The sequence below is a fragment of the Taeniopygia guttata genome, chromosome 4A, assembly GCF_048771995.1.
Source record: "Taeniopygia guttata chromosome 4A, bTaeGut7.mat, whole genome shotgun sequence".
In the NCBI taxonomy this organism is placed as follows: Eukaryota; Metazoa; Chordata; class Aves; order Passeriformes; family Estrildidae; genus Taeniopygia; species Taeniopygia guttata.
Window position 1 is genome coordinate 15712647 of NC_133029.1, and position 26273 is coordinate 15738919.

General features: G+C 45.3%; 1 protein-coding gene and 1 long non-coding RNA gene across 2 annotated transcripts in view; both read left to right on the plus strand.

Annotated features, from left to right (window-relative positions):
• The window catches only part of LOC140684175 (uncharacterized), a 144068-nt gene that overhangs the window by 110922 nt on the left and 6873 nt on the right, over positions 1-26273 (plus strand). The gene's annotated exons all lie outside the window — the stretch shown is intronic.
• On the plus strand, positions 1560-25340 carry LOC100231272 (phosphatidylinositol-3,5-bisphosphate 3-phosphatase MTMR8). Its single transcript, XM_030272847.4, has 14 exons — positions 1560-1662; positions 3081-3203; positions 4086-4248; positions 6398-6555; positions 8097-8225; positions 9509-9643; positions 11346-11478; positions 13027-13136; positions 14014-14139; positions 15666-15715; positions 16248-16448; positions 16818-16946; positions 18159-18285; positions 20195-25340. The coding sequence occupies exons 1-14, from the start codon at positions 1639-1641 to the stop codon at positions 20420-20422; spliced, it is 1836 nt and encodes a 611-aa protein (XP_030128707.3). The 5' UTR covers positions 1560-1638; the 3' UTR covers positions 20423-25340.

The window sequence follows — 26273 nt, forward strand, 5'->3', positions numbered from 1 at the left end:
CTCGCTACAAGGTCACCAACAATTGTAACCTGTACATTCTGAGGTCCTGAAGGGAATCTTTGGGCAATTGTTGGAACAAACTCCTGGGAACCGGCTGTTTTTGGGGCTGTGAGACATCAACACTCATGGCAGGAGTGAACAGCAATTCCAGCAGCTCCCCGGGATCCGGGCGGGGCACCCACGAGACACAGCATCGTGCTCGGAATCTAAAATACACGGCAAGCAGGACGGACAGGTGTTACTAGCTGTGGGAAGTGTGACAAGTGGTGAAGTGACAAATGTGCCTCCAACCCGTTTCTCGAGGGGAAGATGCTGTCAGCCTGCTGCCCATCCAGATAGCACAGCTGATGGCCGCACGCTTTGAGGGGGAAAAAAAGTGTTTTTTTTCCTGAGATATTCCCTGAGAGCTTCGCGAACGCCGGTGCTGGGAGGGGAAAGGCACGGGGAGAGAGTGGGAGTGTAGCAGGATGGAGCGGAGGATGAGTGGGCTCCCAGAGGCTCCGGGCACATCCCGGGAGTTCCAGGCGGATCTTGGGGGCTCCGGGCACATCCTGAGGGCTCGGGGCACATCCCGAGGGCTCGGGGCACATCCCGAGGGCTCCGGGCACATCCCGAAGGCTCCGGGCACATCCCGAGGGCTCGGGGCACAATCATGAGGGCTCCGGGCACAATCCTGAGGGCTCGGGACAGCAGGTCGGAGCGCACCCCGTGTTCTCCGGGCACATCCCCAGATCTCCGGGCCCATTCCCGGCTCTCCGGGCGCATTTCCCGGGCACATCCCCTTCTCTCCAGGCACATTCCCGGGGCACATTCCTGGCTCTCCAGGCGCATCCCCCGGGAAAATTCCCGGCTCTCTGGGCACATTTCCCGGGCACATCCCCTTCTCTCCAGGCACATTCCCCGGGCACATCCCCTGCTCCCCAAGCACAGCCCCAACTCTCCGGGCACATTCCCGGGGCACATTCCCGGCTCTCTGGGCAAATTCCCCGGGCACATTCCCGTCTCTCTGGGCAAATTCCCCGGGCGCATCCTCGGCTCTCCGGGCGCATCCCTGGCTCCCGGGCACATTCCCGGCTCTCTGGGCATATTCCCCGGGCACATCCTCGGCTCTCCGGGCGCATCCCCTGCTCTCCGGGCACATTCCCGGGGCATATTCCCGGCTCTCTGGGCATATTCCCCGGGCACATCCCCTGCTCTCCAAGCACATCCCCAGCTCTCCGGGCACATTCCCCGGGCACATTCCCGGCTCTCCGGGCACATTCCCCGGGCCCATTCCCGGCTCTCCGGGCACATTCCCCGGGCCCATTCCCGGCTCTCCGGGCACATTCCCCGGGTACATTCCCGGCTCTCCGGGCCCATTCCCCGGGCACATTCCCGGCTCTCCGGGCCCATTCCCCGTGGCCATTCCCGGCTCCCCGGGCGCATTCCCGACTCCCCGGGCCCATTCCCGGCTCCCCGGGCCCATTCCCCGGGCGCATTCCCGGCTCTCCGGGCACATTCCCGGCTCCCCGGGCGCTGCCCTCAGCCGAGATGGCGGCGCTGGCGCGCGGCTCTCGCGAGGCGGGCGGGGCGGGGCGGGGCGGGGCGCGCGCGCCCTGATGGCGGCGGGGCGGCCCCTCACGGCGGGGCCGGGCGGCCATGGAGCACATCAGCACCCCAAAGGTAACCAAACTCGCGGCCCCGGCCCGGCCCCGCCGCCGCTGCCCCTGCTTTCCCCGCTCTCCAGCCGCGGAACGACCCTCGGGGCTGCGGGTGGGGGTCCCCCGGTGTTGGTGGCGCTCTGTGGGGAGGGGGTTGCAGTGCTGGGCAGAGCCCCAGGTGGTTTAGGGAATTCTGGAATGTTTTTCTGTCAAAGCGCGGAGATTCCTCTCAGTCCCAAGGAGTGAACCAAAGGGTTTTGTTGTTTGTTTGTTTTTTGGTTTTTTTTTTTTTTCTCCCATTGAATTAAGTCAAACTAAGACCTCCGGGAATGCTGTAAGAAATGCATTTATTCAGGCAGCAGTTGATAATTTAATTTTATCCTTCACTGCAGTGAAGGTTATTGTTTCTCGGTTTATTCTGTAGGAGGTTAGTTTGGGGATGCTCCTTACTCCCTGCTCTGAGCTGCTCTGCTGGTCCTGCATGTCTGTAGTGCCCTGGAAAGGGCAATATTGTATTTGATAGTTATATCTGCTGTAAAACACGACTGAGCCCAGGCCTCAGCTCTCCAGTTTATTTGCTGAGATTTTCCATGTGTACTTAAGACATAAGAAAGCTCACACATTAAATACCCAGAACTAATCTATCATTAACTGCTAAAACATTTGTTTTCATTGTTCATCCAGTTATTTTTTCTTATTATTCCTGCTTAACAGTGAAAGAAAAATTCCATCTGCGTTCATTAGGCAGCAAATAGGCCAGGAGAAAAATCAATCCAGTGCTGTAGCATATTTTATTATGTCTGTGCTGAGTTCTTTAAAGCTGTTATTTATTAATTGGCTTGGTGTGGTTTATGAAATACTCTTGGAGGCCAGGAAGTGAGTTACAAGTAGCTACTAACATGGAATGAGCAGTGGGAAGTCAGACTGGAGAGGGCTGTTCCTTTCAGAGCAACATGTTGATCACCCTGAAGACTGACAAGCTTTTCCTTTGCAGTTCTTTGTCTTGTTATTTCTGCAGCCTCACACGGCAACAAACTGTGATCATCTTGGCTACAAATCCAGTAATCCTGTTAGGATTTGCTGGTGCTGAACCACAGCTGTTTGCTTAACCTTTATGGCTTTAATTCTCGGAGAAATAATTTGAGTTTATGGTGTAAGACTGGCTTGGTGTTGCAGGGGGGGACTTAAAATTTTTTCTGTCTTGCTTCATCAAAGCTGGACTTGGAGGAATTTCTCCATGGAAAGGGTGGTCAGGCCTTGGAAGGGGCTGCCAGAGAGGTTTGGAGTGCCCATCCCTGGGGGTGTCCGAGGAGCAAGTGGATGTGTGCTGGGTGACAAGGTGGGAATTGGGCACAGGCTGAACTTGATGGTCCCAGAGGGTTTTTCCAGCCTGGCAACCGCGGGGTTCTGTGGTGTTCTCATGCCGTGTTCCTGCTGCAGGTGGAAAACGTGAAGTTGCTGGATCGCTACGCCAGCAGGAAGGCAGCGAGCGGGACCCTGTACCTGACAGCCACACACCTGATCTACGTGGATGCCTCTGCTGAAGTCAGGAAGGAAACATGGGTATGGTGGGCTGCAAACACACCTGGAAAAGCTGCTTCAGGTCTCAAAGGATGGATTGGATGGGGAGAGACTTGAAGGATCGTCCCATTTCACCCCTGCAGGGACACATTCCACTGTCCCAGGCTGCTCCAGCCTGGCCTTGGGCACTGTCAGGGATGCAGGGGCAGCCACAGCTGCTCTGGGCTCCCTGTGCCAGGACCTGCCCTGGAGAGAGGAGGGAACAATTCCTTCCCATTATCCCATCTATCCCTGCCCTCTGGCAGTGGGAAGCCATTCCCCCTTGTCCTGGAACTGAGTGCTCTCATTTCCAGAATGAGCAGGTTTGGGAATTCCAGAGCCATAGTGGTCTTTTAGAGCATTTTGATACCAAATGTTTCCCAGAAACAGCTGGTTTGGAAGGAAGTGAGCACAATGGTGATGCACTCATAGAGTTCACTCATGGAATTAGTGTCAGTTCAAGGAATGTAAAGAACTTTTGTTTTTCTATCTAAAACTCAATATACAAGACCATTAAATGTGAATTTGCAGCTTTTAGAAGTGCAGATTTAGCCTGAAATGAGCTTGTTTTGTTAGTTCTGAGGTGAAATGGGAATGACAGAATGTATTTCATATGGAGGTGAAAGGAAAGCAAAGTGCACCAGGTAAACTGAGCTGCACATCTGTCTCCAAAAGCAATTTTTGTAAATCTGTGGTTTTTCAGTCCTGCTTTAGTTCCCTGGGTTTTGAGTGCAGTTTATGTTTGATATCACAAATAAACTCATTTCCTGCTGCTCCTTAGCTGCAGGAAGCATAAACAGCTGATTGTATTACAAAAGTTTCCTACCTGCTTGCACTGCTCAGAGCTTTATCAGTGACAAATGATGTTTATTCCCTTCTCTCCAGATCCTGCACCACCACATCTCCAGTGTGGAGAAGCTGCCCCTGACCACGGCTGGGTACCCCCTGCTCATCCACTGCAAGAACTTCCACGTGGCTCACTTTGTGATTGGGCAGGAGCGGGACTGCCACGACGTGTTCACCTCCCTGCTCAAGCTCTCCCAGCCAGGTGCTGGGGTTGGGAATGTGTCCTGGGAATCTCTGGAATGCTCCAAGCTGAGACCTGGGAAAGCTCTGCTGACATGCTTGGGTTGGGGAGGGAGGGAGTGGGATCAGAATCAGCTTCCAGCAGCAGGGACAATGGCAGGGCTCAGGGAGCTGAGCTCTGTGGAGCAGGACATTTGCTTCCAGACTAAACACAGTCTTGGGAGCCAAGATGGATGGAGAGAGATTGTTTACAGGAGCTTGGAGTGCCAGGACAAGGGGAAGTGGGCTCACACTGAGAGAGCAGGGTTAGGTGGGGTATTGGGAAGGAAACCTTCCCTGTGAGGATGGTGAGGCCCTGGCACAGAGTGCCCAGAGGAGCTGTGGCATCCCTAGAAGTTCCAAGGCCAGGCTTGACATTGGGGCTTGGAGCAGCCTGGGACAGTGGAAGGTGTCCCAGGGGTGGCACTGGATGAGCTGTTGCAACCCAAACCTCTCTGTGATTCTGTCACTCTCTGGCAGTGGGAGTGATGTGGTCTCCTATGAGGAACTTCTGGAGAGCTGTGCAAAGTTCATATCCCAAACCTGGCCACTGTCAGTCCCTTGTGTCACCCAGCTGTTGGCTGTGTGCAGTTCTGCCCTTTCCAGCCGATCCAGGCATCCACAGAATTCCCAAATCCCACAAATTGGCATCTTGGCTGTGTTTCAGCAGCGTGGTTAGGCTGCACTGCTGTGTTTGCTCAGTGGAGCCTGTGCTTCACCCTGCTCTGACTTGGAGTGACTCTTGTAGTGTGAGCCAGACACCCTCAAAAGCCTGTGCTCTCTTCTAGCTCCAGCTTTTTATTCCAGCACGGATGAATCTTCAAACTTGTCTTGCAGGACAGCATTCCACTGAGCTCCTACCTGGCTTCTGTCTCTGGCAACCTCTGCTTTTGGGATGCTGGAACCTGTATTTGGAGTTGAGTTATTACAAGGATGTCATTTGTAGTTGCAATTTGTGATGGTGCCAGCAGGCTGAGGGAGGAGAATTAATGGCACCAGGCAGCTTCTTGCTGGCCTTCACACAGGGCTGGGCTGGAAGTCCTGTAGGAGAAATGGGCTTTGCTGAATTTAGATGTTTTTCATTTTGATATTAAGCCCTGTGTCTACTCCCAGCAACCCCTTGTGCTTTTTGGAGTTTTCTTAGTTCTGAAGTTCTGCCTGTGATGACGTAGGTTTGTGGTGTTAGATTTAAAAACTGTCACTGCTCTTTGGAGTTTGAAAATTGGAGGTTTGGGGTAGTGCCTGAAGCGTGGGAAGTGTCACTGCAGGGCCTCACACCAGTTTCCTTTGGTCTCTACTACTTTGGTCTCTACTGTCTAAATGCTTTCTTTTCTTCTACTTCTGGATGGTAACAGCACATTTTTGTTCTTTTAAGATATCTGAGTGTGCTCCCTTACTGGATTTTTGGCAGAGCACATCATTACTGATGATTTGCACATATGTGATGGACAGCTCTGGTTTACCTGCTTGGTACCCAGCTGCTTTATCAGCCTCTGACAGGTTTCCCTCTGTCTCTGGAGCTGCCTTGGCAATCAGCTGGATGAGTTGTTGGTTTGATTTGCATTTTGTGAAGAAAGGGAAGGAGGTTGGGATGGTAAATGGGCACTTGACAGAGCCAGTCTGAAGCCTTTGTTGGGCTGACAGCAATATTCCAGCCATCCCTCAAGTTTTCCAGTCTCAGAATCTGTTGCTGAACCCTGACCTTACAGGTGTGCAGGAGCCATTGTATGAACTCTCCACAGAAAACAGAACTTTCAATCCATGTTTTCATGTGTGGCTTAATGGTTATGATATAAATCCCATCTTACATGCTTACTACATTCAGGAGTTCAGGATGAAATCACTAGCTTATGAGAAATTGCTTCTTCCAGCTTGGGCTAAAACACTTCATTAGAATTTATGTATTTGCCTGCGTTCCCAGTTTGAGAACTGAGTATTGGAAATTCCTGAGGATTTCAGGATGAATTTCAGCACTTGGTACTGTCCCAAACCAAAAATCTGTCAAAGGTTGGGAAGTCTTAAATACTTTGAATACTTCTCTGTAGCACTCAATCATTGATTTCCAGAAGTTTTGGCCTCCCTGGATATCTTTGCATCTCTGACTTGTTGATCTTTTTCTTTCTCCTTCCCAGTGAAACCTGAAGAGCTTTATGCTTTCTCTTACAATCCTAAAATGTCCAAAGAGAGCCGGGAGATGGGATGGAAACTGATTGATTTGAAGCTGGATTACCAGCGCATGGGAATCCCCAACGACTCCTGGGAGATAACAGATATTAATAAGGACTATGAGGTAATTCCTGCCCAGAGGAGCCATTCCATGCACTATCTCCTTGTTGTTATTAATGACAGCCCTGCTGCTGCCTCTGGGGAAGAAGGAGCTCGTTTAGTCTGAGTCAAAGCACATCATCTTGATGGGGAGTTGCAGATGATGATGCTCCAGGAGAGTCATCTTGTTGTGTTTGATCCCCCTGGCAAGGGAGCAGAGTCTTGTTTTTCTGCAGAAATGTCAACCCATCTGTTAGGCAAAGCTTCAAGTACCCTGAGCTGCTTTTGGTATTTCCAAGGCCTGTCCCACCTGGCTGGTGACAAATGTGGAGGAGAGAGGGAAATGGCAGCAGTTTGGATTGGTGGGAAATGAGGCAGAGTGGAGAGGGACTAGGGGAAGAAGGAAGGAATAGAAAAACATCAGTGGAAACCAGAGGTTTTTTTTGCTTTCTCATTTGGATCTTCTGCTACCTAAAGGCCCCCTGTCATTTCAGTCTGAGCTGCCTGCTGCTGTTATTTTCCCTGAAAGGCCAACTTGGATCTAAACAAGATAAAACAAAAGCATTTGTCAGCAAGCTTGTTCAAAATCCTACTCCACATTGTTTCCCTTTTTGTTTCCTCTGGGGCTGTGTGCAGTCAGACCTGGCTGTTGAAAAGCAAGGCAAGCAACTTCAAGAAAGACACCAAAATATTCATATCCCTGAATCCCTTTCCCTGGTAACCTTCTTTACTTTAAGCTGTGGGTTGAAGTAATACAAGCCTGTGCTGTCAAAGGTGACAGTCAGTTGTACCTGGCTCTGCCTGTGGGGGCCTGAATTGAGCTCTGATGGGAGAGGTGCTGTTTCCAGTAGCTGCTGTGGCCATCTCAAATCATCAATCACTCGGAGGCTCTGCTTACTGCAGTGGAACTCTCAGGTGCTTTACTGTTTCCTCACAGTTTCCAGCCTGTGTTTTAGAATTGTCAAACCTGATGTCAAGCCAGGCTTGGAGAGCAGCTTATCTTTGAAGTCCATGCTGCAAAGACCGTGCTTGTTTGAGGAGAAAGGATGAAGCTGCTCTCTGAGGATTCCATCTGAGTGCTGGAAGTGCTTTTCAAGTTGCATGACATTTAGAGACAACTTTTTAAATTGAGTTAATTTCTCTTTTGTGGAAATGAGTTCTTGGCTGTGAGGGTGGGCAGGCCCTGGAATAGAATTCCCAGAGAAACTGTGGCTGCCCCTGGATCCCTGGAAGTGTCCAAGGCCAAGTTGGATGGGGCTTTGGAGCAGCCTGGGATAGTGGAAGGTGTCCCTGCCCATGGCAAGGAGTGGGATAGCTTTAATGTCCCTTCCAACCCAACCCATTCTGTGAATCTAATTTAGAAACCTCCATCACATTTCTGGATTTAAAGAACTTCTTTGAATCTGCTTTGTGCAGTCCAGGTTTTAGGTTCAGCTGCAGAGTTGACTGTTTCCTGCATTGCTTTCCTGAATACCTCGTAACCTAGTAAGCTAAAGATTAATTTTTCATTAATTTTGAAGTGCTCAGGAGCAATATCTGCGTTTTTTTTTCTCTGTTCTCCCTCAGGTTTGTAGCACATACCCTCCTGAGATCGTGGTGCCTCGAGCTGCCACCAAGGCTGTGGTGATGGGAAGTTCAAGGTTCAGGAGCCGAGGGCGGATTCCGGTGCTTTCTTACTTCTACAAGGAAAACAATGTTAGTGCTTCACTGCCTGCTGCTTGGGGGGAATGAGGGCTCTCCTTTTTGTCCAGTTCCCTTCTAATGAAAGGAAAGAATAAGATAATTATTAGATTCGAGGCCTTTGAGAACTGTGCTTCTCTTAATGGCTTTCATTCTGAGTCACAGAATGAGCTGAAGGCAAACACTTGGAATGCATCCAGAGCGCTGCCAAAAGCGCAGACTTTCCAAGCTTCCTGTTGGGAATTTTTTCTTAATCAGCTTTCAGCAATTCCTTCTGATGTGGGGTTTTTTAATCTCCTCTTTAGCTATATTGAACAATGTTTTATCGAGTTATATGTTGACTTGGCTGGATATTCTTAGTATTGAAGAGAAGGAACCACCCTGAAATAAATCCCCACTAGTTCAGAATAAGTGAAGGTTTCATTTTTTTTTTTTTTCCACTGAAGACCAGAATGTAAATTTGTAACTTTGCTGCCTCAGCAGTGTTTTAGATGCTGATGTTAGGAAAATTCAGTCACAGCCAAATTGTTGTTTTCCTGAGGAAGTTTGCCTTGACCTGGGCACTGCCTGGAGTTGTGCTGGAAACTAATGAAATTTCCTTAAAATACACCCAGTGCTGCTCTGAATGTGCAACAGCAACAACTGATAAAGAAAACTCAAAAGAATAGTTTGGAAATAGAAACCAAATGGAAAACATGAGAAATTGCTGCCTTCCAGTACTTTCAGGAGGCTCATGGACAGGAGAGAGAGGGACTTTTGTACGGGAGCATAATGACAGGGAAAGTGGGGGTGTTTTTAAACTGCCAGAGGGCAGGGGTGGATGGGACATTGGGAATTAGGAATTGTTCCCTGGGAGGGTGGGCAGGCCTTGGCACAGGTGCCCAGAGCAGCTGTGGCTGCCCCTGGATCCCTGGCAGTGCCCAAGGCCAGGCTGGAGCACCTGGGGACAGTGGAATGTGTCCCTGCCCATTGCAGGGGATGGAATGAGATATTTTTAAGGTCCTTTCCACCCAACCATTGTGGGATTCCATGAACTGCTCAGATTTAGGGTGGTGACCATCAGGCAGAGCAGGTGGAGCCTCCTCACCCTCACTACTCCAAGTTTCCCCAGGTTGTTGCTTTGTGAAATGTCCCGGTGTGTGTCCCCCACAGCAGCAGCTCCTCAGAAGGAGCACAGGGGACAGTTCAGCTGTGACTCTGCAGGGTGTGGGGCCGGAGGAGAGGCTGAAGCTGTGGGGCCAGAGGGCTGTGGGGCAGGAGGAGGCAGTGGAGCAGGGGTGACTGTGTGTGTGTTGCAGGCCGCCCTGTGCCGCTGCAGCCAGCCCCTGGCCGGGTTCAGCGCGCGCTGCCTGGAGGACGAGCAGATGCTCCAGGCCATCCGAGAGGCCAACCCCGGCTGCCCCTTCATGTATGTTGTAGACACGAGGCCAAAGGTACCTCCATGGGCTCTGGGCTGCTTTTAAATCCCTTGTCTGAGTGTGCAGTGCTGTTTCCAGTTCATTCTGTCACAATTCTGGGTCGGTCCTGCAGCAGGAATGTGGGATCGGGCTCCTGGTTCAGGGTGTACAACTGGAATGTGAAGTGACCTGAGGATTTTTGCCTCCTGGAGTAGCCGGGTTTGAGGTTTGTGTTCAGGATGACCTGATGGAATTGGCAGTTGTGAACCTGGCTGGGACAGTGAAGCATTTTCCTGCAGAGTCCGAAAGGATAAAAGAGAGAACTGGAAGTGGTGTTGGAGAGAAGCCTCAGGATTCAGTTCCACGAGGCTGAGGTGCTTTTACTGGCAGATCTGGGAGGAAGTGAAGCTGTGAAAACCAATTCCTCCCTTTTTTTTTTCCTTTTAAAAATAAGACTCATGATGGAGCTTAATACCGCTCAGCCCCGCTATTTGGGGCTAGAACTTGAGAGCTGAGGGTTTATTTGAAAGGAAATATTTGCAAAATGAAAATTTTAATGACTGTCATCTTGAGGAACTGAGTTTAGAAACCAATTTTCATGATTCTCTTGTAAACATATGGGTTACGAGTCTTGTTAGAAGCCAGTTAGAACACAAGAATTTTCATAGCACACAGTTATTTAAAGGCAAAGATTTAGATTGCTCTGATCATTTGAAAATTGAGCTTTCTGACAATCTGCTCCACTGTTCAGATCTTGCTGTTATTTACATAAACTTCTATCTTATATAAACTACAAGTTTAATTAAACTGTGGCAAGGGGAAGGAAGAAAAAGTCTTTTTGGGGAAAATAGGGAGTGTTTCACATCTTGCTCCAGTGTGTATTTTGTCTTTTAGTGTGACGTTTCCTAGAGATCCCCTGTTCTGCAATGATATTTGCATTTCTTCTGGTACAGACAGCTGCCAGTGGCAGAGATGTGCCACTGAAATCCTTCACTGGTGTCAATTTGTGCTAAAGCATTTGGTGACAAGGGGAGACTTTATAATTGATGACACTTCCCTTCTAAGCCAACCTGTCCCACTCTGGCAGAACTGAGGCACTGGGGTTATTTTACAGTTCTAAAGGTGTCTGCACCATGTCTGACTCTTCTTTCCCAAAAGCTGCCCAGATTGGTAAGAGTTGGGGGGTTTGAGCTGCACTGTTTTCTGTCCCCACCAAAGATGTCCTGCTAGCTTTAGAACTGGTTTGGGGATTGTTAGAGCAACTGGCTTCTTTTCTGCTTCTCTCTCGCAGTTGCTTTGTTCTTTCTGCTCAACTTGAATGTTTCTGTTTCCCTCAGGTGGCTTAATTTCCTCTGTGCATGTATGTTTGTGAAAATTGGAAATTTTCTTACTATTTTTATACCACCATGTATGTAAAAATGTTAAAAATTGCTTTCCTGTGCCTGTCTCTGAATTTCCCTAGGTAAACTCACAGTTAGGGCAGGTTTAGTGTCTCTGATAGCAGAAACTGGGGGTTTATACTACCCTAAGCAGGTTTTAATGAGCCTCTGACTAATGAACTGCAGTAATTTTAATGAAACAGCTGAAAGAACTGTCTGGGAGGTGGGGAAGTACAGCTGAGTAACAGCTTTGTCCAGTACATTTTCTGAGAGATTTAAACAAAAAAAAACAAAGGACTTGCAAAACAGCCTCTCTGAATTTTGTTGTGATTTTCTCTTCTGCTCCTTGAATTTGCCAGTTGAATGCCATGGCCAACAGAGCTGCTGGGAAGGGCTATGAGAATGAAGATAATTATGAAAACATTCGTTTTAAATTCATTGGCATTGAGAACATCCATGTGATGAGGAGCAGCCTGCAGAAGCTGCTGGAAGGTTGGTACAGCCCAGGGAGGGGTTTGTCTTTCTTACCCCTCTGGACAGAACTTCCTGCCAAATATCCAAATGTTCCATGCATAAACGTGTTCTGATGGAGGCTAAGTCAGCATCTTGCTTTGTTTGCTGCATTCAGGTAGCTGAAATTATTAATGCTGTTAAAATGCTTTCCTGCTTGACATTTTCTTTGTTCTTGTGCTTGATTTTATAGTGGTTCAAAAATTGCAAGTAATACTAAAAGCATTCCTTGATGCATGTGCCAAAGGTTATATAAAATGTAATAATATATATATATTATTATATATATAATTATATATTATTATATATATTATATATATAATATTATATATATTATATATATAATATATATATATATAAATATATATTATTATATATATTATATATATAAAATGTAATAATTCTCTAACCAAAAAGGTTAGAGAATTATTACATTTTATAGCTAAGACAGTCATTGTTGCTTCATGACTTATTGAAAGAAAACCAACAGAGGTTGTTCAGAAATGCTTTTTGGGGTTTGCTATATTTGGAGTATTAACAGTATTTCTGAGTTGAAATGCATGATCTTCCAAAGACTTGAGTCTCATACATACTTTGTTCTAACTTTTCATTTATTCCTGATTCCTTTTAATCAAACTCCTTTAAAATGTATTAAATTAATGTTTTAATGTATAAATATATGAAAATGAAGAGTAATTAAGCTCATTGTGATCATAGAGAAGAATGCAAAGCAGGGCAAAAGAGTCACCTAAGCTTTGGGGATCAAGAGGGTAATGAGGCCCAGAGTTTCATCTATAGAATTTTGGACAATTTTGCAATTCAAGTGCTGTCATCCAAAATAGGAGTTTAATATTTTAGTACCCACCATAATGCTCATCTTTTTTCAAAATAGTTGGGTAATTGGTGCTCCTGGGTGGCCCTGCAGGATCCATGGTGACCTTGGACAAAAATGGTGCTGCTCCACCCAAAAGAGCGGCCTGATCACAGCTCTGAGTCCTCAGTTGCCTCTTCCTGGCAGATTTATTTTGTGGTGGGAGAAGAGGCAAAATAAAAACTTGCTTGGTCCCATGTTCTTCTCCAACAGTGATAAAATATTGTTCACTGGGGCTTATGGACTGTTCTGAGCTTTATTACTCTAAGTGTTTTCTGTGCTGGATTTCATTAGAGCAGCTGAGTTGTCTTCAAGGTTAGATTTGTTATTTCTGTCTCTAAATTAGAGAGAAATAAGTTCAAATCTTTGGGAAGTGAGTGAGTGGTTGTGGATGTGATGGTGATTTAGAGTGAAGTTACATCTCACTGCTGGAAGAAACACAGCTGAATAAATAATGAGTTACCCTTTAAACAAAGAGCAGGAGGAGATTTCCAGAGGCCCAAATTCCAGAAAACCAGCGATTTTTTTAAATTGTGAATTTTAGATACACTACCATTAGTGTGTCCTTTGAACAGGATATTGCTGCAAGCAGTTAGAATTTTCAGGGGAATAATGAGGAGGTGCAGGGGGTGCTGTTCTGACTCTCTGTGTGCTCCCAGTGTGTGAGATGAAGTCCCCCTCCATGAGTGATTTCCTGACGGGGCTGGAGAACTCGGGCTGGTTACGGCACATCAAGGCTGTGATGGATGCAAGTGTCTTCCTGGCCAAGGTAAAGCTGCTCTCCAGCTGCATTCCAAAATCTCTCCTGCTGTGCTGGGGGCTGCTGCGAGGTTGGGAAGGTGGCTCTGAGGAGAAGGTGTTGTTCAGGTTGGCTTAATCTCTCCAAAAATGTTGGGTCGTGCAGCTGCTGGGCAAATACAGGTCCTGTGTCATGTATTGTACCAGGGCTTTATTAGAGCTCATTTGAAACATCACAAAGTGGGAATAAATGACCTTTATAAGCCTTTCTATAGTGCAAACAACTCCTAACCCTGTGCTCGTTATTCATCCACTGCTCTGCTTGAATTGAGGGGTTGTTTTGACTGTTTTATTTTTTCCTGGTTTGATGTGATGTGGGCATTAATTTGATTATTCAATACAGTTCTTATTTCTGCAGAGGTGGTGGCTTTGCAGGTCAGGCAGAAGGGAGGAAGGAAGTCACTCAGGAGTAGTACAGGGTGTGCAGGAAGTGTGTGGTGAGAGGAGTGAGTAGCAAACGTTGGTTGTCTCACAATTTGCCCACATCACGAGCCAGAAACTTTTATTTCTCTCCTGCCCTAAGTGGCAAAAAGTGATGGGATGGGGGGAGGTTGGGATCAACTCTTCTAATTTATCTTCAAGTTTTAATCCCTGGGTGTCCAACTGTTTTTCACTCATCCACCAAATTTTTTCCTCAGAGGAAGAGCCTGGGAATCCTTGGCCTTCCTGAGATCACAGGGGCTGTTTTTTACCAGCCTTCTGCAGCACTTTGCTCTAGCTGGGGCTTCTTTTGATGGACTGGTGCATTTCCACAGGCCAGAGGAGGCCTGACCACCATTCCCCTGGGGTGCTGGGATGGTGCAGGGAGGGACAGCCTTTCCTTGAGCTCTGTGCTGTGTCCCTGGCAGGCTGTGAGGGAGGAGAGGGCCAGCGTGCTGGTGCACTGCTCCGACGGCTGGGACCGCACGGCCCAGGTCTGCTCCCTGGCCAGCCTCCTCCTGGACCCCTTCTACAGGACCTTCAAAGGCTTCATGGTAAGGACATGCTGCAATTCCAGTGCCAGCAGCCCTGGGGAAGGGCTCAAGCCATTTCCTGGGACAAGTGTAGGTGACCTACATGAAGCAGCTTTGGTTCTGTAACGAGCTGGAATTGCTGTGAGCAGCACGGCAGCAGCTGATTGATAATCCCAAATCCTTGTTTCCTGCACTGTCTACATGGCAGCCACTAATGAGAGATCTCAGCAAAGGATGCAGCTCTGGCAGCAATCCACCAAAAAGTGCTGGAGGAGTTTGTCCTGCAAGCCTCTTATCTGCTGGGATTTGAAATTGGGTGAACCCAGCTCTGTCCTCTGTCCATCAGTCAAATCTGCATAATTTTACACCTTTTAAAAAGCCATTTCATTTTCTGTTAGCTGTTTGCTTCTAGTGCAGGCTTCTTCTTCATTTGCAGCCATCCCTGCGTGAATTCAGGGCAGTCTGTGATGTTTTTTCCATTCATCTCTGGTTAAATACCTGAAGAGTTGCTCTGTCTCAGGAGAGCTCCTTGAAGGAGTCCCTGAAATCAGAACAATGCAGATTTTGCTTTTTCCAGTGCCAGGATTGTTTCTTTGCATTCCATGCTGGTTTTATTGTTTCTATTTTTGTTTCTGGATTATACTGCAGTCTTTTAACAGTTAAAATTCCATCAGCACCTGAAACATCTGCCTGGGCTTTGTCTCTGAACAATCCTGCTTGAACTGAGAACAGGATTTCGCTCAGGAGCAGGAGCAGTGACACAGACAAATCCCTGTCTGTCCTCATGGTTTGTAGGCACAAGTCCTCTGACATGGGGTTATTCCTAAATGAATTCATCAGCAGTGCAAGGAATGGAAAAATTCAAAAAGCAATTTAAATGAAGTTTTCTAAGAACTTTGTTGTGAGTTTCTGCCTTCCTCCTCTTAACCTGGATGATGATAGCAGGAATTATCTTCAGATATGATCCAGCAAAGTAATGATGGATGCAGCTTTAGTCATGTGGTTCCTTGTGAGAAATCTGTAAGGAAAACAGATTATTTTATTGTATTTATCTGCAAGGAAAACAGATTATAACAGTTATTATTTTCTATAACTGCAGTCATCTATTTAAAAAATGCCACACAGTTGTTCAAATTTCATCCTGAACTCCTCATTATGCAGCTGTACTTCATATATTTCTTTTTGGCTGTTAAGCATTTGCTGAACTCCAGTTGCTGATTTATTTTGCTGAATATCACAACACTTTTTTCCAAATTAAATAACACAGTGTAATATTAAGCTGTTAATTCTTTGAGCTCAATATATTTATATATTATGATTTTAACAACTTAGAAACTCTCAAAATTATAGTTTTGAAATGAGTTCTGATTCCAGCAGGGCCATTGCCTTGGTTACTATAAATTACAGTTCCCATTAATTTCTGGGGATATATTTATAGCAATAGGGTCAGCAGGTTGTCAGCTTTTTAGGCTTTAACATCAAAGGTTTAATTTTCCTTTTTTAATGAAATGAATGCTCTTTTCTTAATCCCCATTTTGAACCTGCAGGTCCTGATAGAAAAGGAGTGGATTGCAATGGGCCACAAGTTCTCACACAGGTGAGAGGGGCACATTCCCCTGGGGGGAGTGAAACCAAAACTGTCTGCAGGTTTAGGGGATCCCATCAAAAATTGAAATGAAAAGGAGAAAGCATTGGGAAAATATTGGCATTGGTGAGAGAGAACCAGGGTCTGCTAAGGCTGCTATTTCATCACTGTGTTTTTATTGCTTTACAAAATCATGGCTTGAATTCTGGGTGTTTTCCTACCTGTAAAATTCTGTTTGAGGAGTGCTAATCATGGAATCACAGAATCACACAGGTTGGAAAAGACTTCCAAAATCATGAAGTTCAACCAGCATGTCCCCCAGCATGTCCCCAAGTGCCACATGCACACATCTCTTGAGCACTTCTAGTGGTGGTGACCCCGCTCTGTCCCATCTACAGTGCTCCAGGCAGACCTGGGAATTCTCCTGCAGCCATCCCTGGGAGAGGATCTCTGCCACTTTCTCAGGACTTTGCAAAGTTCAAGACATAAGGGACGTTTTGTTGTGGGTGACAGAAGATATATTCTACTTTTTGCACCTCTCTAGGTGTGGCCACCTGGATGGGGACCCCAAAGAGGTGTCCCCAGTGTTCACACAGTTTGTGGAGTGTGTGTGGCAGCTGATGCAGCAGTTTCCCTGCTCCTTCGAGTTCAGCGAGCGCTTCCTGCTGGAGATCCATGACCATGTTTATTCCTGCCAGTTTGGTAACTTCCTGGGCACCTGCCACAAGGAGAGGGAGGAGCTCAGGTGAGCTGGGGCTTCCTGGAGCCAGCAGGCCAAAGATCCCTTGGAATGTCTGAAAAAGGGTGTGTTTTATGGAATTGGAGATTGTGGAACATAAGCATTTATCAAGACAGTGTTACACTTAACCTACGGGAGAAAAGAATATTAATTATATCCCAAAAAAGATGTTTTGGTTGGGAGCACAACAATAACTTGCAGATATCCCTCCTGGGCAGGAGAGTGTCCATTTTAATATCCTGTGCTTATGAAATCAATCAGATCCAGCACACAGATAATTCTTAACTCCCTTAATCTAATTCTGCTCCCAACAGGTGCAATTATTAATCCACTTGCTGCTTTTTTTAGTGATCAGATGTTCTTTGTAATTGCCAGAATCTTTGAGAAGACCCATTCCCTGTGGCCTTTCCTCTTACAGAGGAAGCAGGAGTTGAGAAATCCTTTGTACAGAGGATTTGCAGCTTACAAAGAGCTCCAACCAAACACTCTACCTTTCAGTTTCCAGTAAGTGGCTCAGCTAAGCAGGGGAAGGAGGGGGACGCTTCTTTCATTGATAACACAGGTTAAATCAAATAAATTTGCACTGGTTTTGGCTTGTTTTACTTTTCCCCTCCATTCCTCAGGCATAAACTAAGAGGAGCAGTGCAAAGGTGAAATAAATTCAGATGCTGTAATTTAAAATAATATTTGTAATTTGGTGTTGAGAAAGAGGGTGGAGAGAAGGGCAAGGGAAAGCAGAACTTCAGACAGAACCACACACACCCCCTGAGTGCTTGCTCTGTCACATTGAAGTGTTTGAAAAAGTTCGTCTTTTTCTCCTTTTTAATGTATATTAAGGAAGTCTTTCAAACAAGAATTTTGGTGCCCAGTTCAGGGTTTTTCCCAGGCTTTGTTTCTGCATCACTCCTGGGCCCTGCTGTGAGAGAGGGGGATGAAAATGGGATTTTATGTACTGTATGTGCAAATGAAAGTTGGGAGGTTGGGCTGATGCCTTGAGAAGGCTGCCCTGGAACAGAGGCTGGATGGAGCTAAAGAATAAAGCAGGGATTTATTCAAAGGATCTCCTCAATGGATCCACCTTGGGCAGCACCAGAGCCCAGCCAGGGCTGCACCCAAGATGAACCAAAATGGTCCCAAAATGCACGAACGCTCCCGGGGGCTCTCCCTGGGATCAGTTCTGCTCCATTTGCACCTTGGAGTTCATTGTCCCATTCCAGCTTTAGCCCAGGCAGTCCCATCCTGATTATTTTTCTCTCTCCAGCCCACGCTGTTTGTGCTCCTGGGGCTGAGATTTGGATCATTTGTCCTTGGTCCCCAGCGGGAGAAAGAATTCTTTTGTCTCCCTGCTCTGTGCAGAGAGCTCACCATCCCATAATATGAAGCCCAGACCCACACACTAAAGTAGAATAGAATCTGAAAAACATAAAATATGAGGCATCACCAGGGGGAAAATTAAGGAGTGGAAGATAAGCTGCCCAAGCTTCCAATAAATCAGCTATTAAAAAAAAATAAATTTCATCCTATTTGAATATTTACTGCCAATTTTTTAACTTGAAGAGAACTTACCCATTGCTCCTGAATTGAGTAATCCAAGCATGTGACAGGTTTTAAAATTAATTCCTAATCTCAATTTATTAAAAATATTAACCAACATCTATCTGTTAGCAATAATGTCCAAGTGAGCTGCTAATTTCTGGTTTTGTTGCCTGTTTTGAGGTTCTGGTGTGGCATGTACAACCGCTTTGACAAGGGCATGCACCCCAAGCAGTGTGTGCTGGACCAGCTGCTGAGCTGCCTGGGCCACAAGGTGACACTGGAGGACAACGCATCCGAGCTGGAAAACGTGAGGCACGGGGCTGCAGATCCCCTGGGGTGGGGAAACCTTAACTGACATTAATATTGGCATTATCATATAAATGTTATAATAGAAAATATAGATATTGGCCATTAAAAATGAAATTGTACATGTATTTTATATATAAAATATAAATATATATATATATAGTATATATATAAATATATTGTCTAAAGTGGTACATAAGTATTGGCCATTAAATATAGAAATTGTACATGTATTTTATATCTATAATATAAATATAATATATATATATAATATATATGTGGTATAAAATTTGCATAAATATTGGCCATTAATGATAGAAATTGTACATGTATTTTCAATATATACTATAAATAGAGATATAAATATTTATATATATTAAAAAATAGATATATGGTATATATATTTAAAAATATATATATTGTTTGAATATATGGTATAAAATTAGACATAAATACTGGCCATCAAATACAGAACTTGTACATGTGCATGTATGTACATGTATATATCTATAAAAATAAATGCATGTGTATTTTATTTTTAATATATTTTATAAGTATATAATATATAAAATACATGCATGCGTATTTTATCTATAATATATAAGTATATAATATAAATATATGGTATAAAGTTATACATATATATTATATAAATATATAGATAGTGGCCATCAAGTAGAGAAATTGTGCATGTATTATATAAATACATATATTTATATTATATTTTATATAATATATTATAATAATATTTTATTGTATTTATATATAAACACACGTCTATATTTATATAGAATATAAATATATGGTTTAAAATTTTACACATATATTATATAAATATTTTCCAGTAAATTTATAAATTTTTCAGTATAGAGATATATTATATATATATATATAATATATTTATACATTACATAAATATATTGTATAAAATTAGACATATATATAAAATATAAATATATATATTTTGGCCATTAAATATGGAAATTATACATTATACATATATTCCAGAAATATATATATAAATTATACATATATAATATAAACATTTTAATATAAATATTGGCCATTAAATATCAGCATTTATTTCCCCTCTTCCCATCATATAAAAACAAATCAGATAAATTTACTGACAATTCGTGCAGATTTATTAAACAGCTTTTAAAACAATGTTTGCAAAGATGCCTCTTCATATCTTTCCTAGTAAAAAGAATCCTGTTGAAGTTTTAGTTTAAAAAATATGAGTGGGGTTGTTTTTTGGGGATTTTTTTTGCCATTCACTATTGTAGGGCCAGGATCCAAGTCAGCCCTTCATTTCAGAGGAAATACCATCCTTATTTTACTCCCAACATAAATACAGTATGTTCTGTATTTTATTAAATCTCCATCACAATAACTGGTGTTTATGCTCTTTCAAGGTGCTGAAGCTTTGTTTTGTCCCTGTTCTTCAGGGACTGCCAGAATCATTTGGCTGAGGTCAGGAGATGCTGACACCAAGGCCGTCTAAATGACAGATGAATCAAACCACATGAATCAACCAGCTGGGTGAAAAAGCCCACAAAACCTCTGTGTGTTAAAAACCCCAAACACCTCCAACAAATTAAAATACTGTTTTTAAAATACACCGGTGAGAAGAACATCAGTGTCCTTTGCTGGGGTAATGCAAATGCTGAAAACTTCAGCTTTATTAATGAAACACTGATGTTTTGTCAGACATGGCAGGATCTGTGTCCAGGTATTTCTGATGTTTGTGTCAGGCATTTGAGGATTTGTGTCCAGCTACTTCAGTGCTGGATTTCAGAGCTGGGAAAGAGGCAGTGCCACAGGGCTGTTGTTGTGTTGACACCTGGTTTTTGTCCCTTTCTGGCATCTAGGTATTAATTATTTGTTTTTATGCCTTTCTATTTGTGCAGAAACTCCCTATCCTCGACGGCCCCTTGCCCAGCCAAGGCTGCACCTCACCCAAGGCAGGAGCTGCTGCTGCCAAAGCCCCAACTCCTCCTCAGGACTGTGCAGAGGGAGCAGCCCCTGTGCTGAGCAATGGCCCCTCCCTGGGGCACCAGAAGCACAAGGAGAGCCCAGCCCAGCCCCGGGATCTCAGAGCCTCCAGGGAGGATGGGCAGGCTCAGCACCAGGGATGAGCTCTGGGAGCTGCTGGGAGAAGCTCTGGGGAGCTGCTGCAGCCCCCATTTGCAGCTGAGTGTGAGTAGGGGTGGGCAGGGCTGGGGGAGCAGCTGCTGGGGGACACCTCCTGCAGCTCAGGTGATGCAGAGCTGCCAGGAGCCTGCCTGGCATTCCTGGGAACTTGGCTTTCAGTGGCAACACGTGCATTTCTGAGGGTTAGGGCTGCCTGCCAGCTCTGCTGTTTGAGGCTGGAAGAAATCTTGCCAATTCCATTGGAGGAGCTGGGCAGTAACTGCAGGAGGAAGGATGCAAATCCCTCTGTTCTCTGTGGTGGTCCAAGGTCATCTTAAAACCAGAAAAAAAATCAGTCTGTCTTCAAATGATAAAAAGCCCCCAACCTTTCTTAGCTGTGAATGAATCTCTGCATGGACCCTTGCCTTGTAGCAGAACTGATTCATGTTTTGTTTCCTATGCATATTTGTTACACAAAACCAAGCCCCCTGTGCCTTCTCTGAGACTGTGTCCATGTCCAGCCAGGCCACTGCAGGTTTTGTGCTGGAGTTTGCAGTGTGCTGTTGGTCCTGTCTGTAGTCAGTGTTTGTGAGGAGGTTTTCTTCTGCTGCAGCTTCTCCACGGTTTTTGCTGTTCCCCTGAGTTCAGCAGCTTCTTTCCAAGCTGACCTCTTGAAGAACCAGCTTTTGTGGGCTTCCTTTATTGATGGAAGTGCAGAGCCAGCCCATAAAACATGGATTTGTCATAAGAGGGAGAATTGGAAATGAGGGAAGACAGCAGAACATTTATGTGGAATTTTTCTGTCTTATTTTATGATCTTGGTTAAACTGAAGCAAGAGGGTAACTCTGTTCCAAGCTGGAATCATTGATGAGACAGCAATTACAGATGGAGCTGTGTTCTGGATTGAAATGGGGCCTGAAATGATAAAATCACTTGCTGAGTGATTCTTGGGAATGTTCAGATTCCGGGAACTTTAGGGATGTTATGTCTGTTTCATGAACAGTATCTCTCATGGCAATGAACTTGGGGAAGAAACAAGGACTTCTCTCCCAGGGATTGGGTGTCACAAATGAGTGCTTGAAGGTCACCCAAAGAATCCTTGGGAGAGGCATCGGCAAAAGCAGGTTTGATTATAAAAAAGTGTGACCAAATTCATTGGCAAGGTTCACTGTGTTACTTATTAAATGGTTAAAGCACACAGAGAAAAACTGAAATAGAAAATGAAGTGATCTAAAACTAAAATCAACCAGCGTGGAGGCTGGGGATGGAAAAGGGTCAGGATGAAATTAAATGAGGCAGATTCTCCTGTTGAGTCACACGGTTCAGAGTGCAGCATCCTCCCAGACTGAGCCGTGGAATTATCAACAGTTCAGGCCTAAAGGTTTCCTGGAATCAGAGAATCAGTAGCAGCACTTGAACTCAACAGCAGGGAATCAGCAGGTAAGGAATTGAACAAGAGGTTTATGTAGAATTCCCTGTAAGCACAACAGGAGCTCCCTTAGAGGCTGAACTTATAAATCCAAAGTACTCCATAATCCAGCAGGGCAGCATTCCCAGCTTTGGCTCTGGCACAGCCCCAAGGACTGGGTCCAGGTGTATCCCTGGGAAAAATTCCTCTCAAGTTCCCTGATTACAGAGAGTTGCTTTTATCAGAGTCACTTTCCAGCCTGGCTGCAATTTGGATCAATATCTTCCTTTGAAAGGTCAATAACAAAAGTGTTCCACTTGGGTTGTTATTCAGGCAAGAAAAATCAGATTCCAGGGCTGGTGGCTAAACCCCAGAGTTTGTACTCCAGCCCTGGGAGCAGCCAATGTTCCTGATAAGCTCAGGGTGCTGCTTATCAAGGTCAAGGCCTGAGGACATTTCTGAGATTCTGGTGTGGCTTTGGTGGCTTGAAGGATTCCAGGAAAGCTGTGCCACTGTCCTTGTTCTGTGCTGAATTGCACAGAATCCCCCTGTGCACCTTTGTTCAGGATGCTGCTCTGCTCTCTTCTCAAGCTGTTGTTTCAATTAGGTGCTGCCATTAAGCTTTCAAATCAGTTTTTCTCTTTTATAAAAAGTTTGGAAGCCAACTGAAAATATTTGAGGCTTCCCAATCTCCAGAGAAAGTAGAAACACTCTACTGTAGCACCAGAAAGTGCAATAACTCTGCTCATGTGCTTTTAACCCATGGTGAAATCACTGGGTAGATCCAGTGTCCAAAAACCAACCAAAACCTCCCTGAGTGGCTGTTCTGGGTAGGAAAATACCTATCTTATAAAGCACATGAAAGATCCAAGGAAAAAGAGAACACAGAGTTTCTCCACTGCCTGAAATGGCAAAGAGGAATTTTTTTAGTATTGAGGGTTTGTCAGACTTAAATGAAGTTGTTGTCAAGGAAGGAGTGGGAGCTACAAGGGTGATTGATTAAAAATTAAATCCTGGAAATACTGACCCAGGTGTGACTGATGGATCAGCCCTGCCTTTTCTTTCCAGGGGGTAATGGCCATCATTCATCCCCAAATCTGAGAGAAAATGGAACATGAACCAAGACAGGCATTTTTAGCACCAATTATTCTATGGATCTTCAGTTCTTTGAATATTATTAATAAATTGTCTAATTTTCATTAGCAATCCAAAATTAGAGAGGGTTTTGATTGACTGCTGAAAGACTTAAAGGTGCTATTTGTTAATTATTGTACAAATCCAGCTTGCAGAAGGCTCCTGGAAGTGTTTGGTGCTTTGCTTTTGGAATTGCCACTGGAGAAGTTTAATAATCTCTCCTTGTTGCTAAAAAGGTTGTCTCCACAAAACTTCAATGTTGCTACAAGTATGTACAACCACCACAGGTTACTCAGTGTTGTAAGCTTGGAGTAATCTTGCTGCTTTTAACTCCAGAGCCAAATCCAAAAATTAATGTATTTTAAACCTCTTGGATTTCATGTGTACAGGCTCAGGCCAAGGCTGCAGAGTATTAAAAGCCTTTCATGCTGAAATTTAGGAGCTGGAAAAGATTCCAGGGTTTCCTCTTTTTCCATGAGCCCATGGTTTGAAAACCAATGAACGAGAAGCTTTTTGGTTTTGGTGGCAGAAGTGAGGAGCTGCTCAGAGTCCTGCAGTGTCCTGATCTCAGCTGGGATCTGCTGCTCAGGAAAGCTCTGTTCCCTTCTCCTGGAGCATCCTCTGCTCCCTGTAAGTGTGGAAGGGATGGAGAAGCTGTTACTGCTATTTGGGATCTGCTGCTGCTGGGGAAAGTTTCTGCAACTGATTTATTCCTAGGGGAACAGCCATGCTCTGTGAAGTCAGAAATCCTGCTTTTATTTGGAACAGTGCAGTTCTTTCCATTTGGATTCCTGTGACTGGGAGAACTGGGAGGGAAGAGGGATCTGATTTGCTGCAGATGAGCTCTGCTTGTGGAAAACTCTCCCTTTTTTGGAGCTGCTCCTGCTTCACCAAGACATTCCAGGGCTTCACCAGGACATTCCATGGCTTCCTGCCTTTTCCCAGTGTCTCCTGTGCTACACCAGGTGTAACCTTGTAGTGGCCTGTCATATTCTGTGTTAAAACTCCTACTCTGAAGCACAAGAGGGACTCATGGAGCTTCAAATGAAGTGTCTTAAATGTGAGCTTTGTTATGTGTGTTCTGAAATTGGGGTTTTCTTTTGCAGTTGTCACCTGTGGGAGAGAAAATCCAATTGGTGCTGTTTGCTCTGCAGGGAAAAAATGGGAATAATTGGGTTGTCCATTGTTTTAGTTCTCCATGGCCTCTTTAGGGGTGAGGAAAAGCAGTTTGTAAAACCTTTTAGGTCTGATTTACTCTTGGTCTGTTCTTGTGCATAAAAGTCCACCTGCTCTGATCCAGAGCCATCCTGACTGGGATGGAGGAGGAGATGGGCTTGGAGGGAGCTGGGAAGTTTCAGAAAGCTTCCTCAGTCCTGCAGAGTGGGATTTGGCAGGAGCTGAAAGTGCCCAGAGCTCCACAGGATCTCCAGGTGGGAATGTTGGTGAGGAGCAGCCCTGGGGGTGTTGTTTCCATCACCTCTGGGAGCAGAGAGCCCTCAGAGGTGCTCCCAAAGCTAGGGCACCCCCAGGAAAAGGCATGGAAAGGGGAAAAGCTCCTGTTCCAGGCTCCTTCAGCCCCTAGCAGCCCTGGCCTTGGGCAGGCTCAGAGCCCAGAGGAATTTGCAGGCAGGATGCAGTGTTTCGTGTCCAGGAGTGCCCAGGCACATTCCAAAGGGGTTTTCCTCTCCTCCCACCCCCTCTGCTCTGTGCTGAGGGCTGGGCTTGGTTTTACAGGGATCTCTCCCAGCTGTTCCTGTTTCTGTCCCTCCCTCACACACATCCAGGCATTCCCTGGGGGAAGAACCTGTTCTGAATGTCCTATTTTTGTTTAATTATCACACGGCACTTGATTAATTAGCTGAGGAAGCAGGGGATGGTAAAGCCTGTGCTTGGGACCAGGCAGCCAGCTGGGCCATTCGTTAGGGCAGGTTTGCTAATGACATTAATTACTGTGACCCCCTGGGAGCTGCAGGAGCAGGGCAGGACCAAAGGGTTTATTTTTTTATCATTTCTATGTTTCCATCTATTTAATGTAGCAGAAACTACTGGAGTAACTCAGCACTGGATCCCATCCTCTGGCTGGATTTTCCTTGGCATCCCCAACCTGATCCCTGTAGGAATGTCCCTAAAACCATGTGTAGTGCTGGCTGGGAATGTCCCTGTTGTTGTTTGTGTCTGTGTCGCTGCTGAGGGGCATTTGTGGGGGTGAGCCCCAGTTTGTGCCCTGAGGGCTCTGTGGGGCACTTCACTTCTTGCACTGCTTGAAGCTGATCTTGTCTAGAGGAAAATTGTGTCTTTTCTCTCTGTTTGTCCCATGGAGTCTCTCTTGGATTCCAGGTATTTTTATTCCCTACAAAAATAAACACTTGGCCTTTTTAAAGGAAGTGGCTGCTCTGTTTATTGGGTGGTAACTCAGAACCCCACATTTGGAAAGGTGGAGTCAGCTAAAGGATCTTAATTAATGAGGTGAGTGCGGAGCCACTTCACCTCTACAGAACAGAAATGGGGTGATCCCCCTGGTTTGGGGGAATGGTGAGTGCAGGGTGTTAAAAACAACCCAAAAAGGAACATAATGAGTGGAAAAAAAGGGAATGTAACCAATGGCACTGTATCAAATCTCAATATCTTCTGCAAATTGTGCTATTCTGGGTCTTTTTTTTTATTTTAATTTTCCTTTCTGTGTTCAACCCAAGTGTCTCCTCAGCGTTTCCTAGCTCCTGGAGAGCTGTCTGTCCCTCACTCACAGTCCAGCTGCTGATGGTATCATGGAAAAATACTCTTTTATCCCAGTTTTTCAGAGATGGGTAGTGAGGTGTTAGAGATTTGAGTGCAGACTAACTTGGCTGAGATGGGAAAATGCTCAAGAGGGAGATTCCAGGTACAAAACTTCCCTGTGAATCTGGGAACAGACTCCAGACCCATTAGCCAGCCCCTGATGAATATCTTCCCCTTAAAAATGGGTATTTTCTATGTTTTAAGGGCCTGGCACCGGGGTACACTCAGTCCCTGTGTGTTCCTCAGGCTTTCCCCCTTCTTGCTAATTTTAAATGTTCTTAATGCTGCCAGTGAAATCCTTCATTTACCGTAATAAGACTCGCCTTGCATTTAATTGGATTATTAGCATTAACACTGGCTAGAATTGATAAAGCTGCAATTTAATTTGGGGAAAATTTGGACAAAAGGTGTGGTAATTGGAGTTTCTTTGGGCTGCAAACAGCTCATGGATTCCAGTGTTCTCTTGGAATTTCATTTTCCTTCTCTTTGGAGAAGTGGAGGGTATGGGAGGGGGATACAAAACCTCTCTCTCAACAAC